Source organism: Trichechus manatus, unplaced genomic scaffold (assembly GCF_000243295.1).
Source record: "Trichechus manatus latirostris isolate Lorelei unplaced genomic scaffold, TriManLat1.0 scaffold00069, whole genome shotgun sequence".
NCBI classification, from domain to species: domain Eukaryota; kingdom Metazoa; phylum Chordata; class Mammalia; order Sirenia; family Trichechidae; genus Trichechus; species Trichechus manatus.
This window is the reverse complement of record NW_004444005.1, coordinates 7,541,649-7,559,248: the sequence shown is the minus strand read 5'-3', so window position 1 is coordinate 7,559,248 and position 17,600 is coordinate 7,541,649. Positions and strand designations below refer to the sequence as shown.

The window sequence follows — 17,600 nt, the reverse complement described above, 5'->3', positions numbered from 1 at the left end:
TCTGAGGAAGAATCACTTAAGCTGAGGTAACCAGCATTTCGGGCCACAGGTGCAAAGTGCGTGCAAAGGGCCTGAAGCAGTCACGGGCTCATCAGTGTGACTGGAGAGAAGTGAGTGAGAGGGGAAGTTTGAGGTCAGGCTGGAGGGGCACACAACACTCAATTATGCAGGGCCTTGTGAGGCACTTGAGGGGCATGGGGGGATTCAATCTAAATGAAGAGAATCCCTGGAGGGTTTTAAGCAGGGGAATGACATGGTGAGATTTGTGTGCTGAAAAGGTCACTCCAGCTGCTGAGCAGAGAATGAGCTGTAGGGAATGTTGAGTGGACACTGGAAGACCAGCCAACGGTGAGCCATGACGGTGGCCTGGCTGGAATCATGGCGGAGGAGACGGAGAAGGCCCACTTTGGAGGGCTTGGGATAGAATGAAATAGCTAGTGCTTTGTCTGCAAACTGGGGTTCAAATACCAGCTGTGTGATTGTGGTCAAACCACTCGCCCTCTCTGAGTCCCCGTGGGGTAATGCCCTCCCGTGCAGGGCTGGTGGCAGGCTTGGGGGCAACGCATGTAAGGACCCAGTGCACACTCAGCAGTCCCTGACACCACATTTATCCGCTGGCCTTGACCTCCTCCAGGCCCAGGCCGAGCTCCTCAGTGGAACCGACCACAAGAGGCTGTGACTGTGTCCGTATTTTTTCCACCACAGCTTTGGGCTTCTTATCAAGACAGACAGAATGGGAGGTTTGAATTCCAGGACAGAGCTATTTTGTCTTGGTTAAACACTTAGTTCTGTAAAGATTACAGCCTTGGAAACCCTATGAGGCAGTACTGCTCTGTCCTATAAGATGGCTGAGTCGGAATCGACTCGATGGCAATGGGTGTGTTCCAGGCGAAATGGCAAGGAAACCCTGCAGGAGCCAGAAGACCTGCTTTCTAGGCCTGGCTCTGCCGCAAACAGGCCAGTGACCTTGGCCAAGCCCTTCCTTTTCTCTGGGCCTCAGTTTCCACATTTGTCAGTGGGGTAGGGGGCTGAGCTCAGTCATCAACTCTGTCCTTTGAGTTCAACAGAGTAGAATGAAGCAAGGCCCAGAGAATCATCTGGAATGATATGCCCAGCCTCGTCCCCCCCTCGCCTGGGCTCCCTGACCCTATATCCAGAGTTCCCACGACGGGGACTGCCAGGCGCACACCCCGTTAGGGGAAACACTCCTTGGCCACCCCTTGTGGGCGCCAGGTGGTGGCACGTGTTCAGCTCAGCCCTGGGTGATAAGCGCACGGAGACCCACAACCACACGGAATGACACCAACGCTCGTGAAGCACGCCGGGTGGGATCACCTGCTACACTTTATTCAAATCCCGAGACCGGAGGGCGAGGAAAGCGACAAGGGAACCACAGCCTGAAGCAAGCGCTCAGAGCTCGGGGGACACAAAGATGAAAAGCTTGGCCACAAAGGAGCTGACGGTCCCGTGGCGGTAGAGGTCCATCTTGACGGTCAGGAGCAGGTCCCTGGGCTCGGGGACCGGCTTGGTGAGGGCCACCACGCCACTGTGGTGGCTCACCTTCTGGGTGCTGAAAAAGCCCTCCTCGTTGCCGCCAGTGATGGCCAGCCGCATGCTGTCCCCGGGGACGGCGTTGGAGGGGCCCATGCGGAAAATCACGGCGGGCACTTGGATGTTGGTGGGGAAAGAGAGGTGGTAGTAGGTTATTCTCAGAGGCAGCTGGGGGCACTCCTGAGTCTCATGGCAAGGCAAGCGCTCACAGCGGCTGCAAGAAAAGTGGACAGAGAGACAAGAAGAGCGTTAGGGCACGCATAGCAAGCAGAGAACAACAGAGCGTGGGGAAGCGGGGGCTCGGGGGCCTGCACGGGCCTCCCGCTGCCCCTCGAGCCAATTCTGCCAACAGGAAGAGCACCCCTCACTCACCTGTGGGAGGCGCCGTGGGACCTCTGGGCGGCTGACTCAGGCATTACCCTCTTCCAAGACCCTCAGGGGCGCGGGGGGCTGGGGGTCAAGGGCTGTGCCGAGTGAGGGGCGGTCCCTTCTCACCGGCAGAGCCCCATCCCGGGACGCACCTGCCAGGCATGCTCTGCCCTCTGAGTGTTGTCCGGGCTCCTGGCCCCTTGCCCAGACGGTGGTCAGGGCTACACTGAGCTCTTGGGTGGGTGGTGGAGATGACCCTTGAAGGGATCGTCTCCGCCCTAGCCACCGAGGCTGCCGCCACTGATCGAGTGCTTGGCAACTCGTCATCATAGTCTGTTGGACGACCGCAACAACGGCACGAGGATGGTGTCAAGCCCCATTTTTCAGCCGAGGAAACTGAGGCTCAGAGAGGGTAAGTGGCCTTCCCAAGGTCACAGAGTGAATGAGTGAGGGAGATTTGTGCTCAGGCAGTCAGATCTCCCCCCCAGCTCCCCACGCCATCACTAAGCCTTGTGCTCCACACCCAGTACCCCATCTGTGGCCACAGGGCCTGGAATGGAGACAGTGACAGGTTCTATCTTCCTGTGACAGGATGGTGACAGGTTCTATCTTCCTGTGACAGGATGGGAGCAGATTTCAACTTCCTGTGACAGAGACGGGGACAGGTACTATTGTCCTGTGACAGGATGGGGACAGGCTCTGACTTTCTGTGACAAGATGGGGACAGATTCCAATTTCCTGTGACAGAGATGGGGATAGGTTCTAACTTCCTGTAACAGGATGGGGACAGGTACTATTGTCCTGTGACAGGATGGGGACAGGCTCTCACTTCCTGTGACAGGATAGGAATAGATTCCAACTTCCTGTGACAGAGATGGGGACAGATTCTAACTTCCTGTAATGGGATGGGGACAGGCTCTCACTTCCTATGACGAGATGGGGACAGATTCCAACTTCCTGTGACACAGATGGGGACAGATTCTAACTTCCTGTAATGGGATGGGGACAGGTACTGTTGTCCTGTGACAGGATGGGGACAGGCTCTCACTTCCTGTGACAGAGATGGGGACAGATTCTAACTTCTTGTAACAGGATGGGGATAGGTACTATTGTCCTGTGACAGGATGGGGACAGGCTCTCACTTCCTGTGACAAGATGGGGACAGATTCCAATTTCCTGTGACAGGATGGAAACAGGTTCTAACTTCCTGTGACAAGATGGGGACAAGTACTATCTTCCTGTGACAAAATGGGGATAGAGTCTAACTTCCTGTGACAGAATGAGATGTGTTCTAACTTCCTGTGATAGGATGGAGACAGGTTCTAATTTCCTGAGACAGAGATGGGGACAGATTCCAACTTCCTGTAACAGGATGGGGACAAGTACTGTCTTCTGCTTCCTGAACTCCAGGCCCATCACATTCTGAAGATGGCCTTGGGAAGGAGAGGCAAGGTGTAAAGCCCCACAGGAGTTGGCACAGCACATCCCACGACGTTCCGCCTTCTTGACCAGGTTCACCAGTCAGGAGCACCTTTTGTTCTGGACCTCCGTCACATGTCCCTTTCAGCTTTGAAAGTTCCCATGCCTTGTGTTGAGTTACTTGGACTTGTTTACTTTTGACATTTACTATGAGTAAGGTCTCTTTTACATCCTATTTCCAGGCTGTTTATCAGGACTTACAGGAATCCTTTCAGTTACTCAGCCATTTACCATCCTGAGCTCTTAGAAAGGATGGCCCTGGGAGTGAGCTCCATGATACCAGAGGCACATGAGGATCAGCAACACTGATGAACAGGGTCAGTCCTGCATCGGAGGGGGCCCGGGGCAGAGCAAAGAAGGTGGGCATGGGTGCTGCTGAGGGCAGACCACCGGGAGAGCCACCCAGGCCTCAGCCAAATGGGAGTGCTCCAAGCAATGAGGGCAATCTTGCCACCAGAGAGAGGGCCTCTGAGGAGCTGGGACCAGGGGGAGAGGGTGCCATGGAGAACTGGGGAAGGTGGTTGGCTCCCATCAGCTGTGCTTCTCCAGGATGCCGGCATCACGCTGGGTGAGTCTAGGGTTCTCCTTCCACTCATTAAACTCACTCTATGGTGGGGGAGGGCACGGAATGAAGCTTGGCAAGGACACGTGACTTGGTCATGACTCCACAAGCTGAAGCAGATGGCAGGTTTGGTTTCAAAGCTGGCCTGTCCTAACTGCAAAGCCTTTACACACACACACACACATACCCCACACACACATACACTACACACACACCACATACACCACACATCACACACACCACATACACCCACACCTCATATACACACACACCACACATACACCACACACACTACACATATACCATACGTCACATACTACACACACACCACACATATCAAACACACACACATCGTGCACACATAAACACACACCATACACATACACACACACAAACCACTACATATACATACACACCACACACATCACACACACACTACACACATCACACACACCACAAACACTACACACACACCCCACACACTACACATACCACATACACCATACACACACCCATAAACACACACCATACACATACACACACAAGCCACATGCATACACACACATCACACACAAACTACACACATAAACACACAGACCACGCACACCATACACACACCACACACATAAACACACATCAAACCACACACATATGCACATACAAACCACACACATACACACATATGCACACACAAACCACACACACACACAAACCACACACAAACACACACGAAACACACGCACACAGATCACACACATACACACACAAACTACACATATGAACAGACCACACACCATACATGCATCAAACACACATAAACACACATCACACACTACACAAACCACACACATACACAATACAAATCACACACAAACCACATACATACCCAAAAACCACACACTACACAAACCACACACACACACACACACACCTGCTCCAGGGAGGGCCTGGGGGCCTGGCCAGCGGGTGGAGCTAGTCTCCCTCCTGTAGTTGAGGCTTTTCCACTTCTCCCTGGAGGGCTGTACCCCGTCCAAGGACAGGGGATTTAGATTTGCCGGATGGAGGCTGTCATGGTTTGAATTATGTCCCCCAAAAATGTGTTATCAATGTGCCTAGGCCATGATTCCCAGTATTGTGAGGTTGTCCTCCATTTTGTGACTGTAATTTTACATTAAAGAGGATTGGGGTGAGATTATAACATCCTTACCCAGGTCACATCCCTGACCCAATGTAAAGGGCGTTTCCCTGGGGTGTGGCCCGCATCACTTTTTATCTCTCAAGAGACGAAAGGAAAAGGAAGTGAGCAAAGAGACAGGGGGACCTCATACCACCAAGAAAGCAGTGCTGGGAGCAGAGTGTGTCCTTTGGACCTGAGGCTCCTGCGCAGAGAAGCTCCCAGACCAGGGGAAGACTGATGACATGGACCTTCCTCTAGAGCCGACAGAGACAGAAAGCCTTCCCCTGGAGGCGACGCCCTGAATTTGGACTTGTAACCTACTAGGTGTGAGAGGATAAATTTTTCTTTGTTGAAGCCATGACTTGTGGTATTTCTGTTACAGCAGCACTAGATGACTAAGAAAGACAGAAGCATTAACCCAGCACACAGGGGAGGTGAGGAACGGGACATGTGCTTGATGTTCTGGTACAGCTCCCGCGACCACCACACACCAGAGCGGCGGTCACGCCTTCCTCTTGGACCAGACGCCAGAGTCATTAATTGGAGCACCCCAAGCCCTTCCTCACACTAACCAGATGTCCCTGAGCTTGGCTCCTTCTAGACCACTGTCTCCCCGAGGCGCAGACAGGGCTGTTGGCTTTTTCTCTCGATACCCGGCACAGGGCCAACACCTCATCTGTAAGCTCAGTCAGTCTGTTCTGCAGCTGTTGGGTGCCATCAGGTCGATTCTGACTCACAGTGACCCTGTATGACTGACGGAGAACTGCTCCATAGAATGTCCTGTGCTGGAATCTTTAGGGAGCAGATCGCCAGGTCTTTTCTTCCTCAGAGCGACTGGTGGGTTTGAATCACCGACCTTTCTGTTAGCAGCGAGCACTTAACCATTGTGCCACCAGGGCTCCTTCACTCTATCCTGGTTCCACCTCAAATTTACTGAAACATTCCAGAAATTTTAACATTTCAGAGTTTAAACACCTGCACACGGCAAGCTGCCCATCAGACTGAGCGTGGTACAAACACCTTTGTTAGCCTGCTGTCTGGGTGGGGGAGGGGCTGCCGTCACTGACAGGGCGTGGGTGCCCCCGCCCCACCCAGGCTCTGGGGACCACGCACACTGGGTTCCACGGACGTGTCCCCTCATCACGCCATGAGCCCTGACTCTTATGCATTGGAGAACAATGTGCCCCACATTTGATCATAACACCCCGAGTTCCATGAAAACACAGTTACAGAAAGCGACCACAGACGACAGGAAACAGGTGCTCCAGGCGAGTCCTTCCCTGGGAGGTACAGCTATCCTGGCCACCCTCGAGTGCCTGAGCGCCTCTATCCATCCCTGCTGGATTGCTCCGACTCTCCTGCCCTTGTCATTCTGGAAAGCAGCCCCAGACACCGGCCCAAACAGAGGGGACATCAACAGCTCGCCCCTCTCTGCCCAACCACATTACAGCCCCGCGCTAAGAGCTGCAGGGGACCCCCTTCCCCAGGAAGTGGCAACCAAGGCCACCCAGCCGCGCTCCAACTTCCAAGAGCCCAGCAGTCAGGGCTCGACCCCGCTGAAGAGATACGGAGGAGGCTTCAGTCTCACTGCAGGCCCTGGGACGGCCGGCACGCCTCGGGCTGGCAAAGCAGGCTCCTCCTTGTCAGTGGCTTGTCAGCTGCTGGTGCGTCTGCCGTCCTGGAGTAGCTCCCCGCCGGGGACGGGGCAGCCAGGATAAAACCCCGGCGGCTACTCGACTTAGGGTTCCAGGCCTAACCCCCACTTCCTATGTCCCAATGCTAGGCCTCAGGCTGGTCTCTGCCTGCTTGATAGGGGTCAACAAATGAGAGAACCGTCATAAGAGATTCCTCCGTGTGCAGGAGTGACATCCCGTCCCCACACAGCCCTTCCCAAGCACTTCTCCATCTCCCCTACTAGAGAGGTGCAACCTTAGAGTCGAGGCCCCTGGGTGGTGCAAATGGTTTGCACTTGACCACTAACCTAAAAGTTGGCGGTTCAAACCCACCCAATGGTGCCACGGAAGAAAGGCCTGGCAATCTGCTTCCATAAAGATGACAGCCAAGAAAACCCTATGGAGGAGTCCTATTCTGTAACACATGGGGTCACCATTGAGTTGGGACTGACCCGACGGTAAAGGGGTTTATATCTTCTTTTGGGGCCAGTGGTGGTTCAGTGGTAGAATTCTCGCCTTCCATGCAGGAGACCCAGGTTCGATTCCCGGCCAGTGCACCTCAAGCGCAGCCACCACCCATCTGTCAGTGGAGACTTGCGCGTGCTATGATGCTAAACAGGTTTCAGCAGAGCTTCCAGGATAAGATGGACTAGGAAGAAAGGGGTGGTGATCTGTTTCCATAAAGATGACAGCCACTGAAACCCCTCTGGAGCAGGTCTACTGTGTAACACATGGGGTCGCCATGAGTCAGAATCAACTGCATGGTAATGGGTCCAGTTTGGGTTTTACAGGAGACTCAGATGCCTCTAATCCTCACCACTTCGCGTAGCAGGTGTTTTTGGCGCCACGTTACAGATGTAGAAATGGACTCTGAGGGCCCAGGACCTAGACCCACGGCCACAGCCACAGTGAATGAGACAGCCAAGACCGAAAGCCCATCCATCCGTCCTGCATCCTACGCCCGGTTCTCCCCTACATGGCCTCTCGGGCCTGGTACCAGCCTGGACACCTGCACAGCCAAAGACCCACCCTCCCTTCACCCCAAAATACTGGCAGGGCTGGCATGCCTCGGGGTCCCCCCCCACATCCCCCCAGGGCTGAATCGGGGGGAGCTTTATCGGTGAAAAGTAGAGAGGGGCTCTGCCCCACGATCATGGTCACCCTACAGGAACCCAGGGAAGGTGACATTGGAGGCCTCGAGAAGCTCAGGAACTACAGTTTCGTGCTCTGGAAGCAGCTGAGCTGAGATGCAAACCCGGGTGAGCCTGACTTCAAAGCCTCGATCTTTCCAGAATGCCACAGTGTCTCAAGGAAGCCGGACTGCTTGGGAGAACGGCTGTCACCACACGGGGGCCCTCGCACCTCCTCCTTCCCCGTCCCCTTCCCCAGCCTCTGCTCACACTGGCCGCTGGGTGGCACTGGTGAACAGGAGCTCGCGTTAACAAAGACACAGATGTAAAGGGGACGTGCTCATAATGACCGGGATTACCATCTTCTCTGGAAGGACAGGGTCGGGACGCCACCCTCCCCTCCTCTTTACCAGGGGCTGAGCCCAACTTCCAGCCTGTTCTTATCAACAATGACAGAGTCTCCGCTGTACCTGTCCCAATGGGGCAGGCTGATGAATCCACAGGGTGGGGACAAAGTCAACACCTGGCATGTGGGACTGCCTCCCTGGGTGGAAATAGAGCACCCAGGTTTCCCTCTAAATGCCCAATGTCAGTGCTCGGTTAACCCACGTCCACAGCCCTGCTCCAATCCCACCCTCCGCTCCCTCTCCCACACTTCATCGCTGGGACTCTTCTGTCCCCTGTGGAACCCAGATCCACACCCCAGTCCAATCCTGCCCTCCATCCCTCCCCCTCTGCCTAACTCTGTTCCTTCCACCTTCATTCAACCTGTTCCAACTCCCTACAGCCCCCACCTCTCTTCTCCTCCCCTTCCCCCCAGGCCAGGTGGGGCCCTGCCTCATCTCAGTACTTCCAGAAAGGCTCAGACCGCTGCTCTGCTAACTGCTGTTTCGCACACGCTCCCAGAGGGCTCCGAGCAGGGAATAGGGCCTTTGCGGGCCCATCTCTAGCCAGGTGCCTGCACACAGTAGGCCCTCAGCAAACGTTTCCCGAACGAGTAAATGCTTTCCCAGCACAGAGAGGACGGTGAAGGTAGCAGCTGACACGAGGTGGTGGAGCTGGTTCCACCGATTCAGCCACGCTGCAGCCCCCACGGAGGACCCGCCCACCCCCGGGCTTGGGAGGGTGTGCAGGCCCGGCGTGGCTCTTCCTCTTTGGGCCTGGTGGCCGTGCGTGAGTTAGAAGTCAAGTCACGACAACAGCCCGTCTTCCAGAAACGTCAAACCCAGACACCAGCAAAGGCCTGGGAGCAAGAGAGCTAGCTTCCCACGACAAACGTCCACCCGGCCTCAAACTGGGGACCGGAACCTGGCTCAGAGCAGCCCCATCACTGCCCATGGGGCGCTGTGTAACCTGCGGGCCATTTGGAACGCCACCCGCTGTAGATCTGGCTCTCAAGGGGCTTTTCCCTCAGCCAGGCCCGGAAGGAAGTGAGGGGTTGGGTTTTCAAGCAGACAGAGCACTCGTCAGAGGAACAAGCAGGACCCGGGGAGCAGACAGGCCAGTGGTGAGCACCCCCAAAGCTGGACAGGAAACAAAGGCCGCAGGGGGAAAAGGGGACATCTGAGCGTCTCCCACTCTGCCATTCGGCACTTGAGGCCAGACAAGAGCCACGAGCCAGGGCAGCCACCCCTTGACTGAGCAGGGACACCAGAGGGCAGAGTCAGCCGGGCATCCCATCAAAGGTGGACACTGACCTTCAGCAGGAGGGAGCCGAAACAAGAGCCCACCAACAGGCCCCAGGTCAAGAGGCACATGAGGTCTCAGAGACGCACTGCTGGGTGAACGGAGCTGCATGCTCGCTTGAGACCCTGGAGGTGTGGTCACCTAGGTGCGTGCTCGCTGGAGACCTTGGAGGTGTGGTCACCTAGGTGCGTGCTCGCTGGAGACTTTGGAGGTGTGGATGCCTAGCTGTGTGCTCGCTGCAGACCTTGGAGGTGTGGTCACCTAGCTGTGTGCTCACTCGGAGCACTTCCAGGGGAACCTTTTGTGACGGGGGAGTGGGGTCACAAGCCACACCCCCGAGATGGGAGCCACCACATAGCTTTTCCTGCATGAACAACTGCAGCAGCACTAAAGGGAGCGTCTGAGACTCGCTGAGTTAAATGAGGGGCGGGAGCTGCAGCAAGAACTGTGCCCGTGGGTTCCCCTGAGGAAGTCTCCTGGGCACCCCACAGACACCCCAGTGGCCTGGGGAGGGTTAGCTTACAATGATGTACAGTCACACCGCCCCAAGTTTAGGGCATGGAAACTTCCGGGCTGTGTTCACACAGGTAGAACAGAATCTGCCTTCCAGGCGGGGTTCCCTAATAGCGATGCCCCAACAAGTCAGGAGGGCTCCCTGGCTCACGGCTATCACGGAGCCATCGCTGCCTGCTCATCCAAGGAGACAGTGCGCACTCTGACCCCTGCTTCTTACAGCTGAGGAAACTGAGGCCCAGCTTCTGCACCGGGGACAGGGCTGGATCCAGACCAAGCAGGTCAGAGTGGAGCCTGCTGACCTTGGGCTCAGTCTCAGGCACCACCTGGGCTTTCTGAGACAATCCTGCTGGCGTTCAGGGGTCTGAGGGCCAGGGGTAAGCTATTCCTCAAATTTCTTGAGCCCCTAGTGGGAGGTGTCACCAGGAAGGCCGCACAGACAGACAGGTGCGGGGCCGAGGGACTTACGTGTCTGCAGACCGGCGGTAGTTCTCCGGGCAGTCAAAGGACAAGCAGCGGAATCCACCCTGGATGTTGAAGCAGGTCTCGTTGATGGAGCAGTTGTGAATGCCGGTTACACACTCGTCAATGTCTGTGAAAAACCCAAAAGCAGCGAGGTGAAGGCCGAGGCCATGGAAGCTTCCTGATGGCAGATGGAGGCATCAAGACCTCCACCAACCAGGGTCAGACAGGGGAGTCCTGTCACTCCTGCCCCCCAGTGGCCACTCCTTGGAGCAGCACCCTGCCCAGCTCTTCTGTTTAAGGACATTTATATTTATGGAATATTCTCTTATTATTCACAGTCCCTCGGATGAGTCTGACAATGACCGCAGCGAACACTCAGTGCTTAGAGGGAATTCTCACAATTCATGAGGTCAGCGCTATCATCACCCTCAATTTAGGAGGCGTCCAGACAGGCTGAAGACTTGCCAGAGGCCATGTATTTTGTAAGTGGAAGAGCCAAGCTCAGAACCTAGGCAGGCTGGCACCAGGGTGTGTGCCTGCACTACCTGGCCCCTCTCCCGTGGCCCCTGAGGCATGTCACCCCGACCTGGGAGGGACCGGGCAGAAGCTAGCAGCCCACATTGCAGGTGAGAAAACAGAGGCTGAAAGGGGTTATATGTGTTGACCAGTGTCCCCAGGGGAGATGACCAGGCATAAAGTGAGGACCCTGGAGATGGGGAGTCATCCCCCTTCTCACAGACACCCCAGAGCAGCCGGACTGCTAATTCTCCAAGGTCATAAGTAACACCCCCTGGTCTCCAAGGCCACAGCTGAGGAATGTCTTTTTTCTGTGTCTGGGCAGACGCAGACCTGAGGCTGTGGGAAGGAAGCTGGGCCAGAAGGAGGAAAGGCATTTGCTCCCTCAGAAGCAGGAAAACACGGCAACTCCCACCCAGAGGCCTAGAGGAGTACGTGTCCGGGCCCTGCAAACACCCCGCCCCTTGCCTGCCTTTGACAGAAGCCACCCTCTTCATGACCCACATCTGCAGAACGCGGGCGTGTCGGAGGTCCTGGACTGACACCCTGTGGGAGGCTCATGAGGAAGGGGCTGGATGACTCCAAGCCCTGTGACAGATTCCGTTTCCGGGATTCCAGAATCATCCGTTCATTCATAATATCTTAGTTATCAAGCAGACAGTTATAGGACACACGGTGAGCCCGGAGTGTCCTTTAGAAGTGGGCACCAAGCACAGGATGGACGCCCCTGGCCCTCCCTCATTAGTCCATGTGGGAGCTGACCCCCGGCCTGGCCGGACCCTCACAGCTGTTACTGCCCATAAACACAGGGTCCGAGCTCAATGTTCTCACAAACCTGTGGGCCACACCCATCCCCTCGCCTGATTATGTGGTTAGCCCCTCAGGACAGCAGCCTCCACCATCTATCTGGCTCACTGCTTTGCCCTTAACGCCAGGCCCAGGGCCTGACCCACAGCCAGGGTTTGTGGAATGACCGGGAGAGCAGGCAAGAGGCTGTGGAAGGGGGTGTCCGGGTACCGATTTCTAGTGAAGCCTCCTGCTTCCTCCTTGGCGGGCATCTTCCTAAAGGATGTCAGCCCCGTCCTGGCCTCCAGGTCTGCTGGTGGGGCCCCCCTGACTGCATCCTCACCGGCGTGGCCCCTGGGTCAGGGGAGCATACTCCCAGCTGGGGGTGGCCTGGCCTTAACCCCCCACCCCCACTGCAGAGCCCCCAAGCACGGCCTGAGTGACCCGAGTACCACCATGCTCACCCTGGCAATTGCGGCCGTTGGGGGCCAGCCTGTAGCCGGAGGAGGGGCAGCTGCACTGGAAGCTTCCGGGGATGTTGATGCAGCGGTAGGAGCAGATGTGGCCCCCGGTGGGCAGGGCACACTCGTCGATGTCTGCAACGGCAAAGCCCACCCTCATCATCCCGTGTCCGGGCACCTGGCCATGGGCCCTGCCAGTGGTGGGGCGGGCAGCACAGGGCAAGCTGGACACAGGAGGCCTGAAAGTGCTGGAGCTGGGGGGTGGCGTCAGACACCACTGCGTCAGAAGGGTAACCGAGGCCCAGAGAGGGTAGGACTAGACTAGGGTCAGACTCAAGCTCATTGTGTGAAGTGTGCTTGTGGCGGGGACCGCAGGGAGGGGGGATGGGGCAGCCGAGCAGAGTGGCTAAGCTGAAGGACTTCAGAATGACACACAGTACAGACGCCCTAGCGCTAACTGTTGTAAATCTGCTGATAAAAAAACTCACCCACTTAAGTCAATCACAAAAGGACATACACTGGATTATATGACCCCATGTATATGAAATATCTACAGTAGGCAAATGCTCAGTGGTCAGCAGAGGTGGAAGGGAGAGGGAGAGGGGAGTCATTACTTAGGGAGCAGTGAGTACCTGTTAATGGTGATAGGAAATTTGGTGACAGTCACAGAACAAGATTAATGTAATCAGTGTCACTGAATTGTACATGTAAAAACCGTTGAATTGGTGAATGCTGTGTTATATATCTCTTACCACACACACACACACACACACACACACACACACAAATCTTCTAAAACATGACATAAAATAGTACTAATCAAAAGAATGTCTGCTTTGAGCGCTGTGCTCTTTTAAAGTACTATCCACATCAAATACGACAACAGCAACTTGAAAGGTTAGATAAGAACCTCAGCGGGCAGTGAGTTCATGTTAATGGCGGAGGAATAACTCAGAAAAGGAGGGTGAGAATGGCTGCACACCTTGAAGAATGTCATCAGCATTCCTGAACTGCACTTGCAGAAATTGGTGAATGTGTGTGTTCTGTTGTATACATTTTCAACAACAAAAATAAATTATTTTTTAAAAAATAGTACAAATCATCATAATAGCTGCCATTTAAGCACCTACAATGGCTTTTTATTTATTATCTGATTTAATCCTCCAACGACCCAGTGAGTCTGTGTTAAGTCCCCATGTCCGAGAGAAGGAAACAGAGCCCCAGGTCTGGGGAGGAACATCAAAGAGATGTTCAGCCCTTGGTCGCACATCACCACCCAGCCCTGGGATCCGAGCTCCAGAGACCGTCAAGTTAGAAGGGAAACTGAGGCACACCTAAGCACCATCAGTGCTACATGTTTATGAGAGAAAAATTCAGGGAGTGGGCTGCTTCTTTTCAAACCCCACTCAACAATGGGTTCAGTATATCCCAAGAAACTTAGCTGGAGGGAAAAAACAGAACACTTGCTCGCCTAGAAGGGCAGGAAACAGAGGGTCCACCCAGGGGACTCAGTCCAAAGAAGTTCCAGCAAACGCTTTCCCACGGACACTGAGATGAGGAGAGACCATGTGGAGAGCAAGGCCCAGAGGTGAGCATTCCCTCGGCCCTCAGGGGGCACCCTCACCTTCACAGGTGACCCCGTCCACGTCACTGAGCTGGTAGCCCCGTCGGCAATAACACTGGTAGGAGCCGTAGACATTGGCGCACTCCTGGCTACAGGGGCTGCTGGTGCACTCGTTCACGTCTGAAAGAGAGGGGTCCCCCAAGGTCACCACTCAGAGCCACGGCCCACATCCCAGCCTCCACAGCAGCCCCGAACACTCCTGCTAGCAGGGCAGGAACAGGGTGCCCCTGTTATGGACTGAGTGGTGTCCTCCCAAAATATGTGTAGGAATCCTGATCCCTATACCTGTGGCTGCAATCCCATTTGGGAACAGGGTTTGCCTTGTTATTTGAATGAGGTCATGTCTGTGCAGGATGGTCCTAATCACATTTGAGATATAAAAGGAGCAGATTAGGAGCAAAGACAAGCAAACACAAATGAGGGAGGGACAGACGCCACATGGAGATCGCCAAGGACACCAGCGTTAGAGAAGCTGACACAAGGATTTTCCCCTAAAGTGGACAGAGAGCCTTCCCCTAGAACCAGCACCCTGAATTTGGCCCTCTAGCCTCCATAACTGTGAAATAAACTTCTGTTCATTCAAGCCACCCAACTGTGTCTCAAGGCCCCCTCTATCTCCCTCAGGTTAACACACACCATACACGGAGAGGTACAGGGGTGGGCACCTGGCCAAGGTGACCCTGAGGTGACCTGACCCCATGCCCAGTGAGCATGGAATGTCTCCATCCCCACCACTGCCCACTTCAAGCAGCGCCATCTCCCACCAAGACGACAGTCACGGCCTCTAGTCTGGGCTCCCTCTGATCCCCAGGTCAGCTCTGGTTCTCAGCAGAAATCAGATCCTATCCTTCCCGCTCCACCTTCCACACAGCGTCCTCAGCAGAAGACAGCACACAAGGGGGCCCTTCATGACCGGGCTGGCACACCAGTACTCCTAATTCTCCAATGCTCTGAGCCAGGCTCACCTCTTCCCATGCCTAGAAGGGGCCCTTCATGACCTGGCTGGTACACCAATACTCCTAATTCTCCAATGCTCTGAGCCAGGCTCATCAATTCCCATGCCTAGAACAGGGGTCGGCAAACTACGGCCCATGCAGGGGCCAAATCTGGCCCACCCCCTGTTTTTGTAAATACATTTTATTGCAACACAGCCGTGCTCATTCATTTACTCATCGTCCATGGCTGTTTTTGCACGACAACGGCTAAGCTGAATAATTCCATCAGAGATTACATGCGACCAGCGAAGCCTAGAATACTTACTTTGTGGCTTTTAGAGAAAAAATTCGCTGGTCCCTGGCCTAGATCTCCCTTCTCACTTTTATGTCCTGCTCATTCTTAGCAGGACAGGAGGGGTGAGCAGCCAGGAACATCTGCCAGCCTCTCACCAGCACTGCTTTCCTTCAGCCTCCCCCCAATGCCCGGACTGGCCTCCACCTGCTCACCTCTGCCCAATGCTGTCTCTCATCACAGTTGAGAAACACCTCCCGAAAGCAGGAACTCTCTTCTTGCTACACAGCCAAGGCAGGCACTTAACAAATGCTTATTGGAGTGACACAGCCAGGCTGGCCAGGCCCCTGGTTTTGTGCCCACAATGTTTTCGCTAACAAGGACAGGTAAGAATGCCTTCTTTTTGGTCATGTACAAGGGTCCAGCTACAGCACCAGCCAAGGATGGTAACAGCAATGATAATGGCAGCTTCTGTATTGTTGGCACAGCCTGTGCAGCCCGGCACCATGATAAGCTCTTCTCATTGTGTTCCACTACCCTCAGTTTAGAGATGGGCACACTGAGGCCTGGAAGTGTTGAGTTACCTCTTCAAGACCACAGAGCTAGAAAAGAGCTGAGCTGGGATTTGGATCCCGGCCCGTGAGTCCCCAAGTGTGAATCTGTCCCTCCCACTAGACACAGGGTGGGTTCAGTTCTTGAGGGCAAATTCCAGAATCCTGGGGAGCCTAGGGCCCAGGCACCCATCCTAGTGCCCGCTCTCAGCGTGAGAATTCCACACACTGCAGCACATCCTGGCACATCTCATGTTAGTGATCTCACCAGCAAGGCCTCCTTCTTAGTCCAGAACTTCAGGATCAGCCATGTTTTGGGCCTGGCCACCACACTGCCCAGGATAGAAATGGTGGGTGGCCTGAGGGACTGCCAGAGGCCAGTTAAAGCTCTCAGTTCTGCTGAACACAGAACCTAATCCCCGGTAAGACGGGATATCCATTAAGTACCTACTACAGACCAGGCCTTGGGCTGGACACGCCACCCCATTGCCTTTTCCTGGCCCCGTCGGCCCGAGGAGGCTGATGCTATCCACCTGTTTATCCCTGAGGGGACTCCCTGGTGGTGTGAACAGTTAACGTGCATGGCTACTAACCAAAAGATTGGTAGTTTGAGTCCACTCAGAGGCACCTTGGAAGAAATACCTGGTGATCTACTTCCGAAAAACCAGCCATTGAGAAGCCCATGGAACACAGTTCTACTCTGACCCACACAAGGTCTCCGTGAGTTGGAGTTGACTTGGCAGCAACTGGTAAACCCTGGGAGGACACTGAGGCAGGTGGGGTCAGCCACTCCCCAAAGTCACTTAAGTAAGTGCTGTTTCTTATGCCTCCAAACTCATGCTCTTAACCAGACCCCTCACGGCCTCTCGATTAGCTCGTTAATCCCCTCTCGCCTTGGAAGGTGGATTTTATCAGCCCCCGGCCCAGGGGTCGGCCAGCAGTCATCTTCAGCATGCATTTTTTATAGGTGTTTTCCTGCTGACATGTCATTTTAATATGAGCTTGGGAAGCAGAAGAAGCCCCTGGGTGGCAAAAACGGTTAACGTGCCCGCTGCTAAACCAAAAGGTTAGAGGTTCCAGTCCACCCGAGGCACCTTAGAAGAAAGACCTAGAGATCTACTTCTGAAAAATGAGCCACTGACAACCCTGTGGCGCACAGTTCACTCGGACACACGTGGCGTTGCGTTGCCATAGGTCAAGTCCACTGGCCAGCAACTGGTTTTTTGGGTTTTGGGAAACAAAGGCACGTCAGTCAGACCCTGGTGTCTAGGAAGAACGGTGGCTTCCCCAGGGAGAAGACGGCTTGGTGGAGTCGAGGTGTGAAAGGGGTTACTGACCGCCCAGCCCACCCCAGCCCCACCCTCACCTTCAAAGGACTGGCTTCGCCCCCAGGGCCACCCCAGGCCGAGAACCTGCCCCATCACACAACAGGCCTGCCCAAGCCCCACCTCGGCCCGCCCTCACCTCTGCAAGACCACCCTGCTCCGGCCCCGCCCTCACCTCTGCAAGACCGCCCTGCTCCGACCCCGCCCTCAACTCAGCAGGACAGGCCCTGCCGCAGCCCTGCTCCGGCCCCGCCCTCACCTCAGCAGGAGAGGCTCCGCCCCAGCCCTGCTCCGGCCCCGCCTTCATCTAGCAAGACAGGCCACGCCCCAGACCTGCTCCGGCCCCGCCCTCACCTCAGCAGGACAAGCCCTGCCCCAGCCCTGCCCCAGCCTGGTCCTCACCCTCACAGGACCACCTGCCCCAATCCCGCACTCACCTCCAAAGGACCGCCCGCCCCGGCCCCGCCTTCACTTCCGCAGGACCGCCCACCCCGGCCCCGCCCTC

General features: G+C 55.3%; 1 protein-coding gene across 2 annotated transcripts in view; it reads right to left on the bottom strand.

The window, feature by feature from the left end:
* Positions 1-17,600, bottom strand: part of FBLN1 (fibulin 1) — a 124,618-nt gene that overhangs the window by 62,079 nt on the left and 44,939 nt on the right. Inside the window, exons 12-15 of one of the 2 annotated variants that reach the window (XM_004380011.1) lie at positions 13,993-14,112; positions 12,372-12,503; positions 10,609-10,732; positions 1,333-1,765 (exon numbers count right to left, since the gene is read on the bottom strand). In XM_004380011.1, coding sequence (XP_004380068.1) covers positions 1,411-1,765; positions 10,609-10,732; positions 12,372-12,503; positions 13,993-14,112 — 731 coding nt within the window. In that variant the 3' untranslated portion in view covers positions 1,333-1,410. Of the gene's footprint in view, positions 1-1,332; positions 1,766-10,608; positions 10,733-12,371; positions 12,504-13,992; positions 14,113-17,600 lie in introns of those variants that run through there. The other variant, XM_004380010.1, reaches the window with a different exon arrangement.